Genomic DNA, 20230 nt, shown 5'->3' with positions numbered 1-20230 from the left:
TATTCATCAAGCCAAGTGAAATGTGAACAATTATTTCGTAGAGATAAAATTTTTGTCAGTATTAGTTCCTTTTAATATAAACTTGAACAATGGAGAGTACTAAAATTGAGGGACAACAAGGAACTATTATGTACTCGGTTTGTACTCGTGAATTTAAATAACAAATTATGCTACTAATTTACTATTTTAATATTAGCAACTTCAACCATGGACTACGGTGGGTGTTCTACCATGTATGGAACAAATTATTGGTCCACCGATTCCGGTTAGAGTTGGAGAATTTCACAAAACTCCAAAACCACATCCATGGCGTCCTACTTTAGGATATGAAATCGTAGAAGCATCTCCACTGTAATATTCTTATTAAATTCCATTCAATCTCGAAAATTCACTTTAAATCGCTTGTATCTTATTGTTAGTTTATCTTGAAAAATTATTTGTCCTTTTATAATTATTTCAGACCTGCACAACCTATGACAAATTTACTTGCTAATACCTGTTATATGCCAAAAGGAATGGCTACGGAACCGTTACGATTTCCTAATCTGGTAACTGGTTTCGATAGAAATCCTGCACATGCCGCACGAGCTGCACTTTTTACAAGATATGGCCCATACGAATGGGTGGAGAATCAGCTAAAACTTTATAATGAATCTGACAGCAACAGAAATTTCTCTGAAAATTTAAGAGCAGATACTGTTCGAATGATGCGGTAAAATGATTATAATATTTTGTTATATATATATTTTTTGTTACAATACATTACAAACAATAATTAATCTAATTTTAGAGAGACCGATGAGAAAGTACAGAATGGCCAAACTGAAAGCGGTCGTAAATTGGGAGAAAGAATTACGGATACTACTTTTTGGAGAAACGAAGTGGCTTCAGAACTGGAAAGATTAATAATAGAAAATACAAGAATGCAAGAGTGCCGTCGAAACTTACAAACAACGATACAAAGTTTAGAGGGTCAACTGCACATAGCGCAGGAATGTTTATATTATCGTGAAGCTAGGACAGGTTTATAATATTTATCTCCATAAATTAATAAATCTCACCAACGTTCATAAAATATCTTATATCCTTTAAAATACAGGTTCTGATTTGGTACATGACCAAGCTGAGCACGCTCTTTTAAAAGAGGTCGAGGTAGTCAGAAATTGTCAAAATAAGTTAGAACACTTTACGGACAAATGTATTAATCAGGTAAGTAGAAAATCATAATTTCATACTAATCATTGCAATCTCTTGCTTTATATTCAGCTTACAAACAGTAGAGCAGTACAAAATCAGTTAGAAATTGATATAAAAAATAAAGAAACTGCACTTGGAATTGATATTACTTGTCACCAAATGAACAATTTCAGTCGTGGATTAAAATATTACGGTGGTATTGAAAAATATGACCCAAGGTAAGTTCATATTAAACTGTGATTTACGATCATAATTTATTTCGTATATCTTAAGTGTTACAGAAGCCGAATCATGGGCTGAAGTTTCCAATAATATAGTAAAAAAATCACAAAAAGAACGGGAGAAATCTAATCAATTACGAAGCGATATAGAAGTCGCGATAGATGCAGTTGGTCATGAGATGTGGGAAGCATGGGGAAATACAAATAATGCATTAGCTAGGAGAGCTGCAGAAATGCTTGAAGCAAAAGAAAAATTACAAATACATTTACATAAAGTAATTAAAACTATCGTGATCTTTAAACTTTTTTTATATAATTGATGTATGCAACTGCAGATCCAACAAGAAATTTTTGCAATTGAAAAAAATCTACAATTAATGCAAAAAGCCATCACAGATAAAAGTTCTGCTCTTAAAGTCGCACATACTCGATTAGAAAGCAGAATACATCGACCAGCTGCAGAATTATGTAAAGATCATGCTCAACTTAGGTATAGTCAAGAAGTTTATGTAAAATTTAATGATAGTAATCGTAAACATCTTTAAATTTTCAAACAAATTTCCACTTACGTAGGATGATTGAGGAAGTAGAAACAATAAATACAATGATACATGATATGAATTTAAAATTACAAAGATTTGAAGCACAACATCAACAACTTTTACGCACTAGGTCTAATTTAGAAAGTGATCTAAAATCCAAAGTTGATTCATTATTTATTGATAGGGAAAAGTGTATGGGCATGCGAAGAAGTTATCCGATTGCGTCAGTTATAAAGTTTTGAATCATATATGCAACACGTTTCTAACTGTAAATATATCAAAGACGATGTGATTTATTTGTTCTATTTATTCTTTTTTATAATATCATACATAAAAAAACTTATTTTATCATTCGATGTTTTGTAAAAGTGTAATAAAAATAGCTTTTTACTCTTTTAAGTATATCTCTGCTTTTAACATTAACAAAAAAAGTTATTAGCACTGAATTTAATAGTACATAAGATTACTTTATTAACGAAATAAATCTAATATGTTTAATATATTGTAATATCACATTAGCCATTCTGCTATTGAATTCTTACATATAGTTAATAACCCAAATCTAAACTTTCTCTGTTTCTGCTATAAATTTTAGAACTATTTACGCAGAGCAATAAATATTTAACCTACATTTTTTAATGTATAAAGGGATTAACACGTTTGCTGTCAGTATCATATATGTATGTGTTAATTTAGATATAATCTTAACATGTGGGATAAATATTAGGTTGTACGAAAAGTTTCTTTCGTTTTATAAGGAAATTTAGACACACAATGTTTTTTGTTTTATATTAGTTTATTGAATTATGCACGAACATAATAGAAATATAACGAAATGGATCATACCTAATTCAATAAAATAATATAAAACAGAAATTATCTCAGAATTATTACTCATCTATTATCACCTTATGAAACTAAAGGAACTTTTCGGACAACTTAATAGATATATTATACTTAGCATGCTTGGATGAAAAAATTCGCAATTATTGATCAGTGATGGATGTTTTGTTCTAATGCACTATAGAAACAAACGTGTTAAGTGATACTTCTTATTTGTAAACCATTATTTACAAAGTTTTTCATAGCAAGTTATTCGTTGATATAAAAAAGTAGTACATTATAGACATTAATTCAAAATCATCTTTTTGTTTTCATTTATATTTTTAGTCCATCTGAAAGCTGCTATTGTATCATAGATTTTCATTACAGCTGAGTCTGTATCATATTCATCTTTCAGGTAGAAAATTTTAACATTTTCTTGTGGATAACATTCTAAGATATTCCATTTTTCAAATAATTTGAGGGCATTCTTTATCGAATCAATAGATATACATTCACCTATATCAAAATAAAATTAATGATACATTACTTTATAATACAATATATGTACATATATGTATATATTATAAAAATATAATTATTTGCCATTACTTACTGTATTTTATTATGCCATTATCTACATTCGTCTTTATGTCATTTAAAATATGTTGAATTAAATCTTTCTCGCTTAGCGATTGACCTACTAATCCTTTAAGAGACAAAATAGTAAAAGTATAAACATCTACTAAAGGTTGCAACATTGTGTGAAGATATTCCGTATGTTTTGCATATTCCGATATTAAGTTTAACTAGAACAAACAATTAAATTATATCACAATCCCATTATTAGAAAATATGTCTAAATTAAAGAGTAACTTACTTTGTACCGAATACTTTTAGAGCTATTCTTATTACGATATTCTTCATCTGAACTATCATCAAAATTTTTTGCAAATCTTTTACTCCATAGTTCTTCTTCTAAATAAGATTCCTATCAAATAATTTATACGAGTAACCTATTAGTAATAGTGATAAACAATAATAAACCTATTAGAATAACTTTATGTTAAGTATACACTACCTCTTGTAAAATAATAACCTCTTTATGTGAGAGATTTATTACAGTGTCTAAAATGACGCGTTCTAATTCCTGACATGGCTTGCAGAAAATAAATTCGTATTTAAAAATATCACAAAGTTTAAGTGATTTTTCTACCAAAAGATCTTGGGACACTATAATATTGTTTTGAGCAATAGCTATAGGATCATTGATTTGTGATTGTAATTCAGCATACAAAGCTGTTACTGCAAATATAGTAAACAAATTATTAAATTGAATAAATTAATATAATTTATGAAACGATATGTTCTCTTACCCACTATGCTATCCACAGCAAAAAATGTTACCACTGTATTACTATAATAAGATAGTTCGATTACATTTGGTAGAAACGACATAGGACGGATTACGGTAACGAATTTTGATTGAGTTAGCTGACTATCAGCTGTTTCTATAATTTTTTGATTTTCTAGTTTTACTAAATCTGGACCTAAGATGTCTAACTAAAAGAATGAGTCAATATATATTCTTTTATCATAATAAAATATTTATAACATAATTATCTTACTAACAGCATGATTTACGATATCAATAGTTTCTCCACAAAATGCAATGTTTTTAGTATGACGTTCTATCTGCTGTTTTATGAAATCAAATGCTTCAACTAATTCATCCAAGGTACAACCATCTCGAAATATATATAGAAGGATGAATGCAACAACGTTAGTCGACATTACTGGCATTGCATGACTACAATCTAAAAAATATTGTACATTAACATTGAACAAAGAAACAAATTAATGCTTTTAGAGGTGTTTTATCCTTACTATACACAACATGCCGCGCAAGACTGTCAACTAGTTGACGGTATTCTTCTGCAACTACATCTGTACCATATAGCGATGAGCTAGATACTGTAGACTTTAAAGGCTTTTCAACAGGAAGTGTTTTTACTCCATTCAATTTTGATTGATTTTGGAAAGACTTTAACATTTCCTTTTCAGAAAGCAATAAAATTATGAAATTTAGTGATAAATGTCATCCATGACATTAAAAAGAATTTAAATATCTTACCTTAAGTGAGAAGGGTTGACAAATATCAACTTTCATAACTCCATAATTTGTTAATAAAGTAGAAAACATGGCTTTCATTGTAGATATAAATGTTTCTTTCCTCTTTGGTTGACCTAGATGCTCTTGAACAAAATTCCCATCAATAAGACGTTCATAATTTGGTACGACAGGTACTATCATTGCATCTTCAATAATCCCCTCCATGTATGCATCAAGAATGACACTCAAAATGCCACCTTTTGGCATGCATGGTTTACCAGTTCTTGTACGTGTACCTTCTAAAAAGAATTCTATAATATGACCCTCTTTTAATTTTTGCACTATGTATGTCTGAAGAATGGCACGATAAAGAATATCTTTGCGGCCTATGACAGGATCAATTCGACGTTTTATAAAGAATGCGCCCAAACCTCGCAAAAGCTTCCTGTTTGACACATAAAATTTCGATAATAATAACATGGTATTGTAATAAGATTTAATACTCTATATATATATTTATAACATACCCAAAAAATGGTATTTTTAAATTATCCCCAGCTGCAATTAATGGACATTTAATACCATACATTACATGAAGGAAGGTAATTATAGAATAATCCATATGACTACGATGTAAAGGAAGTAATATCACAGGAAGACCAGTCTCATTTGCTTTCTTTAACATTTCTATTTGAGATGGTAATATTATAACAGATTGTATAAAACATGGGAACAGTACATAAGTAATCCATGCTGTAAGTCTAATGAAAAGATTGTTTGGTTTGCTTTCCATTTGTGTTAGTATGGTCTTGGCTCTCTCTTTTGCTTTTTCCAGGGCAACTGTTTCACTACAACCCTCATCCTTAATTATTTCAGAAGCAACCAGTTTTGTTGCTTCTTTTAAATTATCACTCTCTAGGATCTATAAAGGAGAAAAGTTATGTGCAAAATCGACATAAAATTAAATTTTTACTTCAATAAATGTAATTATTTTAAGATTTATATCTTACTGAATCCCTTGAATAATCGTGTTCTTTAAAAGAACAAACGCGTATCGCACGAGGTAATATTCTATGGAATAGCGATTGATGTGACTCCATTAATAGAACATTTGTACCAAAAGGCGCATATTGCTTACTAACAATATTTACTAATGAATTCTGTAAGAAATATAATTAAATGAAAAAAATATATTTAGTAAAAGCTTATACTCTAATTATTTATCGATATGCTTTAATTGTATGTATTTTATATATTACATTTCCTTAATATTCATGTTGCCACCACAATAATAGTTGCGTAATTAATAATTTAATAAACATTGCTTTTAATTATTACGCATTTGTGAAATTTATTTAACAGTAATAATCATTCATATATTAGCGATTACATTTAAACTTCGTTGATGTTTAGTACATAGATATCAAAATAATAAAATGATTAATTTAACTGTGAGGAAGATCAATTTTTATCATCAGAGATACATATGTGGCCTTCATTAATAACTATCATTATTCGATGAATATATATGGCAATTCACTTTATATGACTTCTTTTATCTAATTATATTAAAGAGAAACCAGTACCGCTACATGCAATATTTTCATATTTATATTAAACGGTATACAAAAATCATGTGGTATGTGCAACAATATGCAATAACTAAATTACGCATCGAAACTTTTGCATAATGGATAATATATCAATATCAATAAACTTGTTATGTAACTACATTAGTTATGTAAGTAATTAGTCTTATAGCTTCGCGTCTTTTTGCACAATATTTAATATTTAAAATATACTATCAGAAGATTTCATTTTATTGAAGATCACATAAAGATATAGATATTTTTTGTAGCCACAGATAATACTCTTCTTTTAATACTATCAAATTTAGGGTGAAATATATTGATTATCAAAAATATTACGAATTTTCTAAACAACACTACATATAAACCAAGCTACCACTGAAAAATACTTATTACAAATGGTTCTAGATAATGATCTAAAATCTATACTAAATAAAAGAATGGTTACGCGATCATCTTATGAGAAAGTTATGGCACATTAAACATACACTAGATATAAGCGGTACGTTGAATATTTTTGTTAAAGAACGAATAATAAAATCATTTTATTTTTCATTTACATCAACGTTAAAGAATATGTAATATATGCAGAACCTACTCTAGATGACGGAGTGCAATTGCTGCAGCAATAGTGTAGAAATAAAGAGCTCTCTGCAACAGTAGGGATTAATGGTTCAGACTCTTTGATTTGAAATAAAGAAGTTTCCCGAACTTTTCTTGCTTGTTCCTTGTCTTGTAACTTTTTTTTATACATTTGTTGACCAGTTCGCCGAAGTTCTAAACCATGTGAATATTCGATTAAAATCCTTTCTTAATCAGTTTTCTGCCTTTGATAGAAATGTATATATTTTACATCGTTTATGCACTGAATGAAAGTCTTACCTTTTATTGAAAACCGAGCTGTACTCGATTCTGGGTCTCGCTTTATCTCCGTTCTGCGGTTCCATTTTGCATACACTTCTTGCAAACGTGTTGCAACTATATCGATCATACTGGAAGCCCTGTTATTACAGATACTATTTAAAAATATTATTTTTATGAAGTGCAAAGAAATTTTCTTCCATAGAATTTATTACATTTTACTGCATGGTAATTAAAGGTCGCAGTATAATTTTTGGTAAAATCTATATTAAAGCAAGTAAATTCTATGGAAAATAGTATAACGTAGAACGTAGCTCGAAGCTTTGGAAAAGGGATTGATCAAACATCAGTCAACATTATGGTTTCAATAAAAATAATTCAATGTAAACTTGTGTAAATATTACTGAATGAAATCATAATAAAAATATAATTCATAATGTTGGTATATCACGAACATAATTTCAGGGTTGTTGGTTTTTAATGCAATCATGCACTATTTACGCTCCATTTCCAACGCGTTTAACGGATCGATGCAGTCGAGTGAAATTGCAACTAACGGATGAGATTTCCTTTTTTACAAACGTATCGCTTTAAATTCAGTATCAGCACATTCATACATGATTCAAGGATAGATAAATAAAAATATATTAATAAAAGAATTTCTCAGCTTGTTACAAAACAGATAATTATAATAATAATTACATAATTAATACTAATAAATAAAGTTTCTCAATAATACGTAAAAAATAAAAAAACAAAAAACGAAGACCAAAGCAGCTATGTGAAGTTAAGAAATTACAACCATTTATTCATCTTTCAGCTTATTATAATTCAACTTATGCCATTTTACTATTCAGCTTATTAATGAATTTTTCATTCATGATTTTTGGTATAATGGATTTATTTCTTTAAATTGTCAAGAAGTAAAAAATACTTGTAATGTATATGAAATAAATGTATGTGAATAAATAAATATATATGAACATACATTCTTTAGAAAAAATGTTTTAAACTTTAATTTGTAGATGGAAGTAAAACAAACTGATGATAAAATCAGTCCAGTTAGAAATTATAAATGTATATATTTAGAAATATGTGCCTTAATCCATTACGAACCAACGTTGGGTTAGCGTAAAATTTCACTTGCAACTTTCTTTTTACATTGTCGAATTATGTTCATTAAAATCGTAACTATGAAAAGGAATTCCAAGGATTCGCTTAATATTTTCTTCGTCATTATTTCTTTCATTTGGATTCTACAATTTTATGAAATTTAAAAGAGTGGAAGTATTTATAAAATTATGATAAACTATTGAGCGGTCTTTAATGGATTAAGAAATTTTGATACAGATAAGGGAACAGCATCACAATGCTGATGTCACATCGGTTATCGCCTCTTGATATAATAATTTACGATCTTTCACCATTTCATCATCAAGAATTTACATTCAATCGGAAAAAATTCAAGGACCCTCTTCATAACTACATATAAAGGGTAGACCATCTAAATTGCATCACCTACATGTTTGGCTTATTTTTTGCAATAGGAAAAATTTTCTCAAGACAAAATTTCATTTCATCCCAAGACACACGTGTAAGGATAATTTTTTCTCATGGTCATTTGTTATACGAGATTTCAGAGCCATTAGTATTTTTATTTATATTCGTCTTCGATATTCTTGTAGAACGTGAAAAAAAGAAATTCAATGACTTTAACAATCATATTATTCAGATTATTTAATCTTGAAATATTTGTGTCTGAAAAGAATTAAAGATTGATATCCAAAGATAAGCATTGGCTGTTATTTAAAATAGATAGGATAGCAGAAAATACTCAATATATGCTAATCATAATATATGATAATATGCTAAATATATGATAATAATCAATAGATACTCAAAATGATGGCTCTTTGGTTCAATACATAGTTGGAATCTTTGAACCTCGGCTAACGGAGACAGGTTCGTTTTAACCCAACGGTATTCGTTGCTCTGCTTTTTGTTTTAATCAATTCTTCATGCACATTTTCTATTTCCTGCGATTTTATGGATGTACATGCAGCTACAATTTTTTGCTTGATATTCTCCGGCGTTGTTGTTTCGTTATGATACGCTGTATATTTTAGTTTATCCCATTGATAAAAATTTAACGGAAAGAGGTCAAACAGCCAACAGTCCCACAATCTTCTGTTTAATCACTGTCTTTATACATATCCAATAATGTGCTGAATAGTCATCATGTTGATACCATATATCATAATACATAAATGGTAACATTCGACCAAGGTTGCAGTATATCATATATTACCTAATACATCATCCATCCACCTCAGCATTTCTTATACAAAAGTATTAACCTAATTACATCGATAATTTATTACTCTAGCAGATACTTCTAACATGTCTGTAATGTCGTACGAAAGGCAAGGAAAGATGCGAAGAGATACCCTTATCTTTACGTTTTAACGTATAAAAGACAAAGACAAACATTCTTCATACGACAAATTAAAACCAAAATATCTGTCAGATTAATAGTTTTTCGACATAAATAGATTAATACCTTTTTATAGACAATTCCAAGATGTATGGCTAATGTATTACAAAATATATGATTCCATTTAACAAAATAAAGTTAACTTTAAAATCCCTGCACTACTCTAATCTGTCAGAAATAATTTCAACCAGAAGATGTCATCTTTCGAATCAAGCAACTTTTGTTAAAACATTTTTTTAATAACCAACCCCTTATGAGATATTCCACTGTTCTTACTTAAACGGAACGCCCTGTATAGATGTTCTTACAAGTCCAGAATAATTTTCGAAAAAGGAAAAAAATTGCGATACTCGTTTCTGTTCCGAAAGTATAAATAAATATCTAACAAATGGCAACGCTATACAGTCTGACCGATGAACATGTAAAAACGGGCACGTAAAAGCGTAACAATAAGTCGAAAATGTAGAATAAAATTCTTTCATAAGGAGCTTTGTTTCCGAGGAAAAATTATTTGGAAATTTATCATACGCAAATTGACACATTTTATTCTACATTTTCAACTTATTTTCACACGTGGAACGAGCGTGGAACACGTGAAATATGCCATGTTCAAGAATACTTGATAAATCTTCAAACTTAATTTTCTCGAAAACTAAACTGAAAATGAAAAAATTTTATTTTATACTTTTTTCTTATTTTTACACAAGGAATCACATTGTGCTCATTTTTACATGTTATTCGGTCTGACCCTGTAAGCACAATAAGTATCCGTACAGGATATCGCTTCATAGGATAAAATATACATCGTAGATGTTTTAAAAAATAATCTACAGTAAAGCGCAGAAAAAATAACTCTGAACAACAATTTCATCATGATGTAAGATAACGAACCAAAGCATAATGTTACTAATACACGAGCGTGAATCTTACATAATGTTCGGAAACATTTAAAAGCAGCTTCATAGTCTCCAAATACAAATATTATAGAAAATGTACGGGGCCACCTGACAGAACAGATTTGTAATTATCATATTTCATCAAGAAATGATTTGGGGGAACTCTTTTAGAAAAATGGAAAAAATATTTCAAGTAAACAACATACAATTTGATAAATTCAATTCCACAACGGTTTCAAACTATAATAAAATCGAAAGAAAGCTCCATTAGGTATTAATATAATTAAACCTAGTGATTTCCTCTCCAAGATATTGTCTTATTAGTTTTTCCTATTAAACCGTGACTATACGAATATTTATTACACTTATATTTTTAGATATCCATCGTTTCATCGCATCCTCTAGGTATTTGTTAATATTTCCCCAAAGGATATAGATATCCCATTTTTTTTTTTTTTTTATGAAAATTATTTTGTGAATTTGTAAGAAAAAGTACATATTTCTTATTTGTTTAAATTTTGTTATTAAACGATCTATAATATTTTTGTTCAAATTAATTATTGTACGAACATTTTTTAAACTGACTGTATTTACAATTTTCACAGTTATACGTATCGCCTGAGATAATATAACTTTGTCCTGAGAAGATTTTTCATACAGCAACAGATAAGGCAGATGTTCAAGATCATTTAGCTGATCCACTCTGTATAAAAATCGTCTTGAATAAAACAAATCTAAAGTAACAAAGCTAAATAAATCATAACGTGCAACGTAACGCGAAACTTATTGTCCAGAAGGTTGAATATTATAAGCTTACGAAACAATCAAATCTTATACCACTCGAGAAAAGAGATACTTGCCACATGATCTAAACTGCACCTAAAGCCACACATGGACGTATCGTATGTCGGTTATATAAATAAATATTGAACGTTATGTTTCACGTTTAATATAAGTAATTTTACTATTTTGAATATTACGAGCACTGTTATAAGAATAGTGCATAGGTTTCCAGAATAAATAATTAATTCTATGTTGATAATGGACTATATTATCGAATAGTAATTCAACGATGGCATAGTTTTGGCTACTTTTTCAGGTAATGTCGCACCTTGCTCCGCGAGTCTCGCATTATATTGTAAATGTTATACCAATGTTAGATGTATATAAGAAGATCCAGTAATAATAATCCGGTTAGGTTATTTCAATTTCTTTTTACTATAATTGTCAAAGTCCATGATGATAAGATAGAAGGTCCAGAAACATACAGATTAATAAATGATTAATTCATCAGAATTATAATAAACTACGCACGAATGATTATGTGTTTTATCTTTTCTATACTTTTTGATTTGCCTCGTGTAATATGCTAATGAAATTCCAAATAACCAGCATATATATGTATTTCGCAACTATGCTTTTAAATTAAAAATGTTAGCAAAAAAAGATGAGAGATAAATCACACTAAAGATCTAAGAAATAACTTTCAAAGTTGAGTAATAAAACTCGGAATATCTTCACAAAAATACGTATTACGAAATTGTACGGCTTTTACATTATTCATACTGTTTTAATACGAACGCGAACATTTGATTAAATAATTAAATTACATGTATTACATGTCGTTATTATATTACATATTTTTATGCATTTATAGAAAATTTGAAAGTGAAGAAATGGATATAAATAATATACAAAAATATATAAAACACTTAAAATATAATACTCTTTATGGTGTTCATTAGACACTAAAGTTTTATCTTTTTAATCATATTACTGAGCAATACAAGAGCATGATTGATTGAATTATACAACGCGTACTACTGTAACGATAATTTACTTTTGTTATTCTTTCTTCGTAATGAAATTTTGAACAACGTTGCACATCCATCGTGATTCATTATATTATCGTTAATACGCCGAATTCTACAATTTATTCAATGATCGTTCTATAATAAAATAATTCTAAAAATATTTCTACAAAGATGCCAATCAAAGTTTCAAGATTAACGATAAAATTAATTAGATTTAGTCGATTTTATTTAGTCGATGGATCTCTTCTTTTTTATATCGTTAAACTTACATACGTATGAATAACTAGGTTTGCAGAAACAAACACGGAAGAAGATAATTTACAGGATGAAACAATTCCATAGCGTGCATGCCAGTAACAAAGAAAATATACGTTACCCGAAGTTGAAGAAATAGAAGAGGACTCCGAAAAAAAGGAAAAATTCAATAAGACCACCCATTTTCCGTGTGGAGGGAGACCGCGTGGCTCTTTTTCTCACCGAACCAAGACTTCAAAACAATGCTACAATTCTCGTTTAGATTGTTCCTAAAAGCGTAAATGATCAACTGCTCGTTTTCATGCTTTTAATCACCATTTATCTACTTCGTTTGATCACGGATGTTAATGTCGTGCAAACTTTGATCCAACACGTCAATTACCGTGAGAGGAAATTCACAGATCACTTCATCGAGATCCATAAATTCAATTAATTCGATGATTATTATCTTGGCGTCGTTTGTGAATGTTGCGCTTTGTCACAATTTGTCGATTAGAATTTTTGTCAAAAAGCTGTACTCTTGCCGCGGCAAACGCCGATTTTCTACTGCAACACGTTAAGTAACTGCGGGCAATATACGACGCTGACGACGGTTCAATGACTCGCTTAGCTAACGATATAGTACGTTAGGATGTTCGGTATGTTATAACAACAGAAATATGGTTTTAAGACCAAATTTAAATATCTAGTATTACATAAACTTGTAGATAATCCGCAGCATTTATCTTTCTACAAATAACTTCAAACGGTATACGTGTTTGAAGGCAACATGGCAATCGTTCATTCGATATTCTTTTCTTTTTTCTTTCTTTTTTCCTACTGGAAAATGTAAATTCTATATTGTACTAAAATAATAATTTAATAGTTTTTTTACGAATTTTTCGCTTGCGATCGCGATCCATTGAAGTAACAATAGCTTATAACTGCCTGCTTAAGATTCCTGATGTTCCAGAGCTATATTAAGATAATTAAACTGACCGGTGAACGAAAGAGAAATGATAATACCTGAAACGAACATCATGCAATGAAATTTTATCATCGATTATGGTCTATAATATCTATTTCCACGAATTTATGAGAATGGCAAAGAATAATAGAATGAGTTGCGAAAATATTTGGATACATACAGAAAACATTTATGAATATGTTATACGTGCCATACGAAACATTTTGAAATTTCATTAACGCTGTAGCGAGATATACTATCGTAATTATATTAGTAAAATTTGAAACAAAGTTGAAAATGTACACAAAAGCTACAAAATATTCTGTACAACTGATCATTCACTACGTCAATAAACTTCAATATTTAAAGATATGGGACATCTCTGACACTAATTATGCACTTAGATCGATTATTCATGGCATTACGTACATATGTATATTAATTTTTTGCTAAATACATACTTATTCATAATAAACATCTTGTAATTTCTATTTCAATTTTACTTTTACTTTGGTATAATCATGATGATCTGAGATTTAAAAATGTTTTATATAATACATAAAATATGCGTAAAAATTTTCGATGACAAGTATCCAAATACTTTTCTGAGCCGCTGCAAATGAACAAACAGACACTTATAAGGACATATGTCGTATTTTATGAGATGTAATCAACCTCGACATCTTCGTGTATATTTTTTCATTTTGTAATTAAGATTCGAGTTAAAAGTGGAAAATTAACTCGTTAATGCGTGTAGGAAGAGATACCTTAATTCCAATGACGTTCGTCAATTTTAATCGAAACAATTCGAATTTTACGAAGAGAAGTATAATTCCACTTGTTGTGAAAAAGCGTAATAACGAAGATCATATTAATTATCTCTTATAAAATCAGATAAATGTTCATGTACAGAAAAATATTACAAAGAAAACAATGAAAAAATATATCCGCTTCCAGTTTAATCACTGGATTATCCACATAGTTGCCGCAAAGGTCGATACACAATTCCATACATATACTGAACAAACACAGAATAATCAGTTTGACGGTACTGATTTTCTGTTTGCCATAAAACATAGTTGCTGATTAATGTTAATTTAGGAATGATAAGATTAAAATTTGAAAATATTACATAACGCCTATTATAATCCTCCATAAAATTGTAGATATAGTATACGATAGCTAGGGTATCTGTGGCGTTACTCTACAGCGGCCAATAGCATCTTCGCAATAATTTTACTATTCAAATTACGACATAATTAAAATATCGTTTAGAAATCCGCCACTCGAACTTTCTTTATTACGTAAATAAAACATATACCATAAATTACACTTGGGATGACTTCATGCACACTGATTTATTATAATCACATATTAGTTCGGTGAAAAATTTTTGGAAATTTAACAATTACATGTTTTAAGTGCTGATGTAATTTATAAATAAAAAGACACCCGATGTTGTTTTATGTGTATTCGGTACGTTTACACGATGCACTATATGATAAACAGCATCTTGAGCTGTAAAATCGGTGTGACCTAAGGTCCGGTTAGTTCCATGCAACTCATAAATTAATCCTATTGAAAGCCATTAACGTTTAGTGTTGGATTTTATTGTACATCAATTTGTAAGAGTGCATTAAGATTCTCTGTCTGTATATTCAGGGAGTTTCATTGGTAGTTCAAGTACTTACGAAAGAATGATTTCATGCGTGACTTATTGTTACACACTTTCTTTTTTGTAATGCGCGCTACTTTCACAAGATGGAAATAGCACATGAAAGGAATGGCAATTTTTATCAACATTTAATTATAAGCATTACCTCCTTTTCTATGTATTATTTTTGTGCTTTTTCGTGGTTTTTTCTTTTATTGTGTATTATCGTTATTATTAAGGTATTTTTAACTATTTAATAACATATTGTTGAGTATGCGTACATGTGCGCACGCGTGCTTACATGTATCTGTTTATATATAATTATGTAATTTAATACATAATAGCAATTATGTAATATATTGCTAAATATTACTTGTTGTAAATTGTTTTTTATATATGTAAAAAGTTGTATGCAGGCTAACATACATACATGCACACATATATGAATATATAACCTGGTATAACCATATAAGATTTATAGATGGAGCGAAAAATTGTTAACTTTATTTTAGGATTATAATAATATTTACAATAAATTATTAAAAAATTCAGATTTCATTCAGTAGTCTAGTCCACCTCATCTTTATTACGATCTTAGTAGAATTTACAAAACATAAGCTTAATTTGTTAAATACGTTGAGTTTAATTGATAACTACAAAAATCATAACTTACCCGATATCGATATATAAAGAAAGTCTTTATATTAACACAGAATATTACAATAATTACTTAATATACTAAAGTACAATATGCACGATATCGCACGCCACTACGCTATGCCATATTTGTATACATATTAACCTATTTTTTTAACTATATGTATATGATAAAGTCATTGTATATAAAAATGTAATGTTAGATATTTAAAGGTTCACTACTATAATAAAAACGTAATTTGTATTATTAATTTGTATTAAAGTCTTTTTAATAAAATATTTTAATTATAAACGCTCCATGTTCGTGACATGCTTTGTAACCACATGTATATTTGACTTTGAAGATATAATAATAAAATATTCAAATAAGAAGATTATTCAATAAATCGTAAAAGTTACATAAAGACAAAGTCATTTATTTAAAATTAATTTAATATCTATCATATAGAAAAGATTATTATTTCTAATACAATACATATATATATATATATATATATATGTATTGTATATGTATTGTATATATATATATATATATACATGCAATTGTGTTAGAAAGATATGGCCCGTCTACGTGCATAATGTACACAACGCAACACGTGTAACTTAAGAGGTTATCTTAGGATATCTTACAGGAATGATTTTTTGGTTGTAAGGGAACAATAATTGTTTAATTAATTTAACAAATACTTTCATTTGAAGTAGCCTAAAGTAATCAAAACTACAGCGAAATGGCGGTAAGTAAATATAGTTTTACTTAATTTAGAACTAATAAAATTGTTAAATTATGAACATGTATATGTCATATAGTATCATCTGTTTTAAATACAATAAAAAATATTTCCTTAATTATGTAATTCTGTATTTTTTAATTTTGTATTTTATAATTATGTATTTTTTAAATTCTTAATCAAATAGAAAAAACTAAAGATCAGTGCAGTTAAAAGAAGTAATCAAAAAAGAACCAAACTTACACGGCAAGGGAAACTTAAAACAAAGAGGCATAAACCAATGAAGAAACATATTCAAAACAAAATAATTCCACATGCAGAAATTGTGGAAGAAGAAGAAAGTGATCAGGGTGAAGATCTGATGAACATGGTCGAAGAAGATGATTTAAACTTTTTAGGAGAAGCCATTTCTAACAAATCATATAATTTGTTGAAACAAATACATTTAAATGAGTATGAATATTGTAATAGGTAATGAATATATTTTAATTCAAAATAATTTAAATGATATGTATATTTTTTAGAACAGGCGATGATAAAGTAAAATATAATAAGAAGGAAAAGAAAAGTAATGACACATTGGAAGATAGATATGAAAATAGTATATCAAAAATAGTTGAGATAGAAGGTACGAAAAAGGTTCGTATGTTACTTCCTATAAAAACTCAAAATGGAATTATAGAAAAAAGGATAATTCAAGAAAATCATGCAGAAGTTAATGAAAACATGCCTCATGAAGAACATAATATAGAGAAAAATAACATGGAAATAAAATTCAATTTTCAAGTAAGATTTCATTGAAATTTATGAAACACTATTGTAAAAAATCTTTTTCATGTATTAATATTATTAACATATATTAATTTTTTTAGAATGAAGATAAAGATATGAAACCTGTGTCTATGATAGAACTTTTAGCATTTCGTGAAGAAGTATTAAGATCTAAACGTTTAAAAATTGGATTGTTATCTAGCAGTCTTCTCGAAACACCAGAAACTAAATGTGATAATTTTAAAATACTATTAGAATTAATGGAAGAAACCAATCCAGAAGTATATATTACCGTAAGAAAATTGGCAACTATTTCTTTGTTAGAAATTTTCAAAGATTTGTTGCCATCTTATCAAATTCTTCAAATTCAACAAGAAGGAGTAAGATGTATGTACCTATAATAATATGTAAATATCATGATTATTGTAGAAATTATAGGTTTTTTACTTTCTTTTTAGTAAAGAAAGAAACACTTGCATTACAAAATTATGAAGCTACATTATTAAGATATTATAAACGTTATCTACAAAAGTTAGAAAAAATGACTAATATACTAAGAAGAAAAAAGGGAGATACACGACAAATAAAAGAACAAGAAAGTGAACTAGGAAAAGTTGCATTAACATGCATGTGTGATCTTCTAACAACTCATCCCTACTTTAACTATTCTATTAATATAGCAAATTTTCTTATACCATTGTTAGATAATAAACATGAGCTTATAAGGCAGGAAGTCTTAAAATGCATTTCCCAAGTATTCAAGGAAGACAAACGCGCTGAATTATCTTTAAAAGTGAGACATTTAAATTATTGTATTTCATTTAACCTGTATTCTAGGAATATAATGTTTATTAATAAATATTTTAGATAGTACGCAAATTAAACCAATACATAAAATTAAAAGCTCATTCCGTTCATTCTGAGGTTCTATCAGTACTTTTATCACTTCGTATAAAAGATGTAAATTTAGATAAAGAAAAAGAAGAAGAGACTAAACAAAAAAAGCTTACGTCTCATAAACAAAGAATTCTTGCCTTAAGTAAGCGTGAAAGGAAGAAAAATAAGAAACTTGAAGAAGTAGAGAAAGAATTACTTGAAACTAAGGCAGAAGAGAATAAGCAAACTAAACAAAAATTACTCACTGAAATAACAAGTGTAGTATTTACAATTTATTTTAGAATTTTAAAACAAGCTCCAAATAGTAAGATTCTATCTATTTGCTTGGAAGGATTAGCAAAGTATGACAGATTTTTACTAAATTTAATTATATATAAAATTATATGATATCTAACAACACTCAATTACAGATTTGCACAATGCATAAACTTAGATTTTTATCAAGATTTAGTAACTGCCATAGATAAACTAATGGAAGAGGGTAATTTAAATTTGAAAGATCAATTACATTGTATTCAGTGTGTATTTACAATATTATCAGGACAAGGTTCAGCAGTAAATCTTGATCCTTACAGGTTTGTATTGAAAAAGAATAAATATCGTAAATAAAAAAACTAAAATTAAATTTATAATCACATGTTATATTTATACAGGTTTTATGCACATTTATACAAAAATTTACTAAATATTCATTGTGGTAAGACTCATATAGAAATGGAAGTTCTTATAAAGATTTTACTTCAAGCTCTAATTCATCGAAGAAAAAGAATTACACAAAGGCGTTTTGTAGCATTTATCAAAAGAATAGCTATTCTAGCCTTACAATTGCAACATAATTCGATACTTGGCATTCTCGGTATTATAAAGCAAAGTATGCAACTTGGAAAAATGCTAGATATTTTGTTGGATACTGATAGTACGACTGGAGATGGTTTTTATCAAGCAGAGCTAGAGGAACCTGAGTATTGCAATGCACACTGTTCAGCATTATGGGAACTTACAGCTTTACAAGTATATATTCATATATTAAGTTATATAATCTTAATATTAATTAGTTCAACTAATTATTATTAAACATACTTTTATCTTTCATTACTAGCGACATTATCACAGTATTGTACAAAAGATGGCAAAAAACATAGCTTGGAATGTGCCACCAACAGGTGAAGGCAGTTTATCTCCAGAAATTGCTAAGCTGTAGGTTTCAATTTTTTGTTATATTTAATACAATCATATTTCTATATTGGTGATTTACTGCTATCCGATGACCTTCATTATAAAATATCTTGCAATAACACATTTTTTCATTGCTCACAAGCAATAAATGAGCTATGCTAGAATATATTTCTTTATTTGTTCCAGTTCTCCAGAAGAACTTTATACTGAATTTGATCCTACTGGTGTCGTATTTAAACCAGCAGTACCAGTTCCAAAAAATACAAATGCTAAGAGAATAATAACAACCCATCATTTTATAAATAGTGAATTCAAAGAATATATTAATACTATATATAATACTGAATTATTTGCAGATGGATACATAGATTTTTATAAAGCTTGTCATAGTTAATACTGTATGTAACACAAATTATAGAATGGATTGTAAGAATAAAACGAAATTTGATATAAAACATTAAACACTGTACGTATTTTCTAAATAGTAACAATTACTTCTTATAACCATTTTGTTATTTTAAATAACATATTAGATTTACAACGCCAAGTATCTTAACTATTAAACAGATATTCTCAAATGAAATGATTAGAAAACGA

The 20230-nt window shown here is 28.4% G+C and overlaps 3 protein-coding genes across 10 annotated transcripts; 2 read left to right on the top strand and 1 right to left on the bottom strand.

Annotated features, from left to right (window-relative positions):
* The first annotated feature begins 89 nt into the window (after positions 1–89).
* Positions 90–2256, top strand: LOC132912072 (tektin-3-like). The gene is made up of 9 exons (XM_060969180.1): positions 90–137; positions 197–351; positions 461–712; positions 791–1023; positions 1100–1209; positions 1267–1415; positions 1471–1693; positions 1754–1908; positions 1992–2256. The coding sequence occupies exons 1-9, from the start codon at positions 90–92 to the stop codon at positions 2200–2202; spliced, it is 1536 nt and encodes a 511-aa protein (XP_060825163.1). The 3' UTR covers positions 2203–2256.
* Positions 2257–2391: 135 nt separating this feature from the next.
* Positions 2392–16385, bottom strand: LOC132912225 (glycerol-3-phosphate acyltransferase 1, mitochondrial). 7 transcript variants are annotated; one of them, XM_060969471.1, is made up of 14 exons: positions 16078–16385; positions 12926–13809; positions 7367–7485; positions 7083–7261; positions 5906–6055; positions 5423–5817; positions 4917–5340; positions 4670–4838; positions 4415–4599; positions 4159–4345; positions 3864–4087; positions 3663–3773; positions 3399–3591; positions 2392–3301 (listed from the first exon to the last, which is right to left on the bottom strand). In XM_060969471.1, the coding sequence occupies exons 2-14, from the start codon at positions 12985–12987 to the stop codon at positions 3090–3092; spliced, it is 2610 nt and encodes an 869-aa protein (XP_060825454.1). In that variant the 5' UTR covers positions 12988–13809; positions 16078–16385; the 3' UTR covers positions 2392–3089. The 7 variants fall into 7 exon arrangements, with proteins under 7 accessions (XP_060825454.1, XP_060825455.1, XP_060825453.1 ...); XM_060969472.1 differs by having other exon boundaries at positions 12926–13073; XM_060969470.1 differs by lacking the exon at positions 16078–16385 and having other exon boundaries at positions 12926–13073; positions 13187–14531.
* Positions 16386–16636: 251 nt separating this feature from the next.
* On the top strand, positions 16637–20102 carry LOC132912203 (nucleolar complex protein 3 homolog). Of its 2 annotated transcripts, XM_060969425.1 has the most exons (10): positions 16637–16795; positions 16977–17242; positions 17314–17575; positions 17662–17947; positions 18019–18353; positions 18428–18798; positions 18868–19032; positions 19111–19468; positions 19557–19654; positions 19820–20102. In XM_060969425.1, the coding sequence occupies exons 1-10, from the start codon at positions 16790–16792 to the stop codon at positions 20025–20027; spliced, it is 2355 nt and encodes a 784-aa protein (XP_060825408.1). In that variant the 5' UTR covers positions 16637–16789; the 3' UTR covers positions 20028–20102. The 2 variants fall into 2 exon arrangements, with proteins under 2 accessions (XP_060825408.1, XP_060825409.1); XM_060969426.1 differs by lacking the exon at positions 16637–16795 and having other exon boundaries at positions 17138–17242; positions 17319–17575.
* Positions 20103–20230: the final 128 nt, after the last annotated feature.

This window comes from Bombus pascuorum, chromosome 11, assembly GCF_905332965.1.
Source record: "Bombus pascuorum chromosome 11, iyBomPasc1.1, whole genome shotgun sequence".
Classification (NCBI taxonomy): domain Eukaryota; kingdom Metazoa; phylum Arthropoda; class Insecta; order Hymenoptera; family Apidae; genus Bombus; species Bombus pascuorum.
Note: the sequence above shows the minus strand (reverse complement) of the source record. Positions and strands in the feature narration are given on the sequence as shown.

Bases quoted from the DNA above. Each gene is read 5' to 3' on its own strand.
- LOC132912203 (XM_060969425.1), top strand. The intron at 17,576-17,661 runs GTAAGATTTCAT...TAATTTTTTTAG, and splicing joins AAATAAAATTCAATTTTCAA to AATGAAGATAAAGATATGAA. The intron at 17,948-18,018 runs GTATGTACCTAT...CTTTCTTTTTAG, and splicing joins TCAACAAGAAGGAGTAAGAT to TAAAGAAAGAAACACTTGCA.
- LOC132912072 (XM_060969180.1), top strand. From the start codon at position 90: ATGGAGAGTACTAAAATTGAGGGACAACAAGGAACTATTATGTACTCG. The intron at 713-790 runs GTAAAATGATTA...ATCTAATTTTAG, and splicing joins GATACTGTTCGAATGATGCG to AGAGACCGATGAGAAAGTAC. The intron at 1,416-1,470 runs GTAAGTTCATAT...GTATATCTTAAG, and splicing joins ATTGAAAAATATGACCCAAG to TGTTACAGAAGCCGAATCAT.
- LOC132912225 (XM_060969471.1), bottom strand. From the start codon at position 12,987: ATGGGTGGTCTTATTGAATTTTTCCTTTTTTTCGGAGTCCTCTTCTAT. The intron at 4,600-4,669 runs GTAAGGATAAAA...AATATTTTTTAG, and splicing joins TGCGCGGCATGTTGTGTATA to ATTGTAGTCATGCAATGCCA. The intron at 4,088-4,158 runs GTAAGAGAACAT...CTATATTTGCAG, and splicing joins TGCTGTGGATAGCATAGTGG to TAACAGCTTTGTATGCTGAA.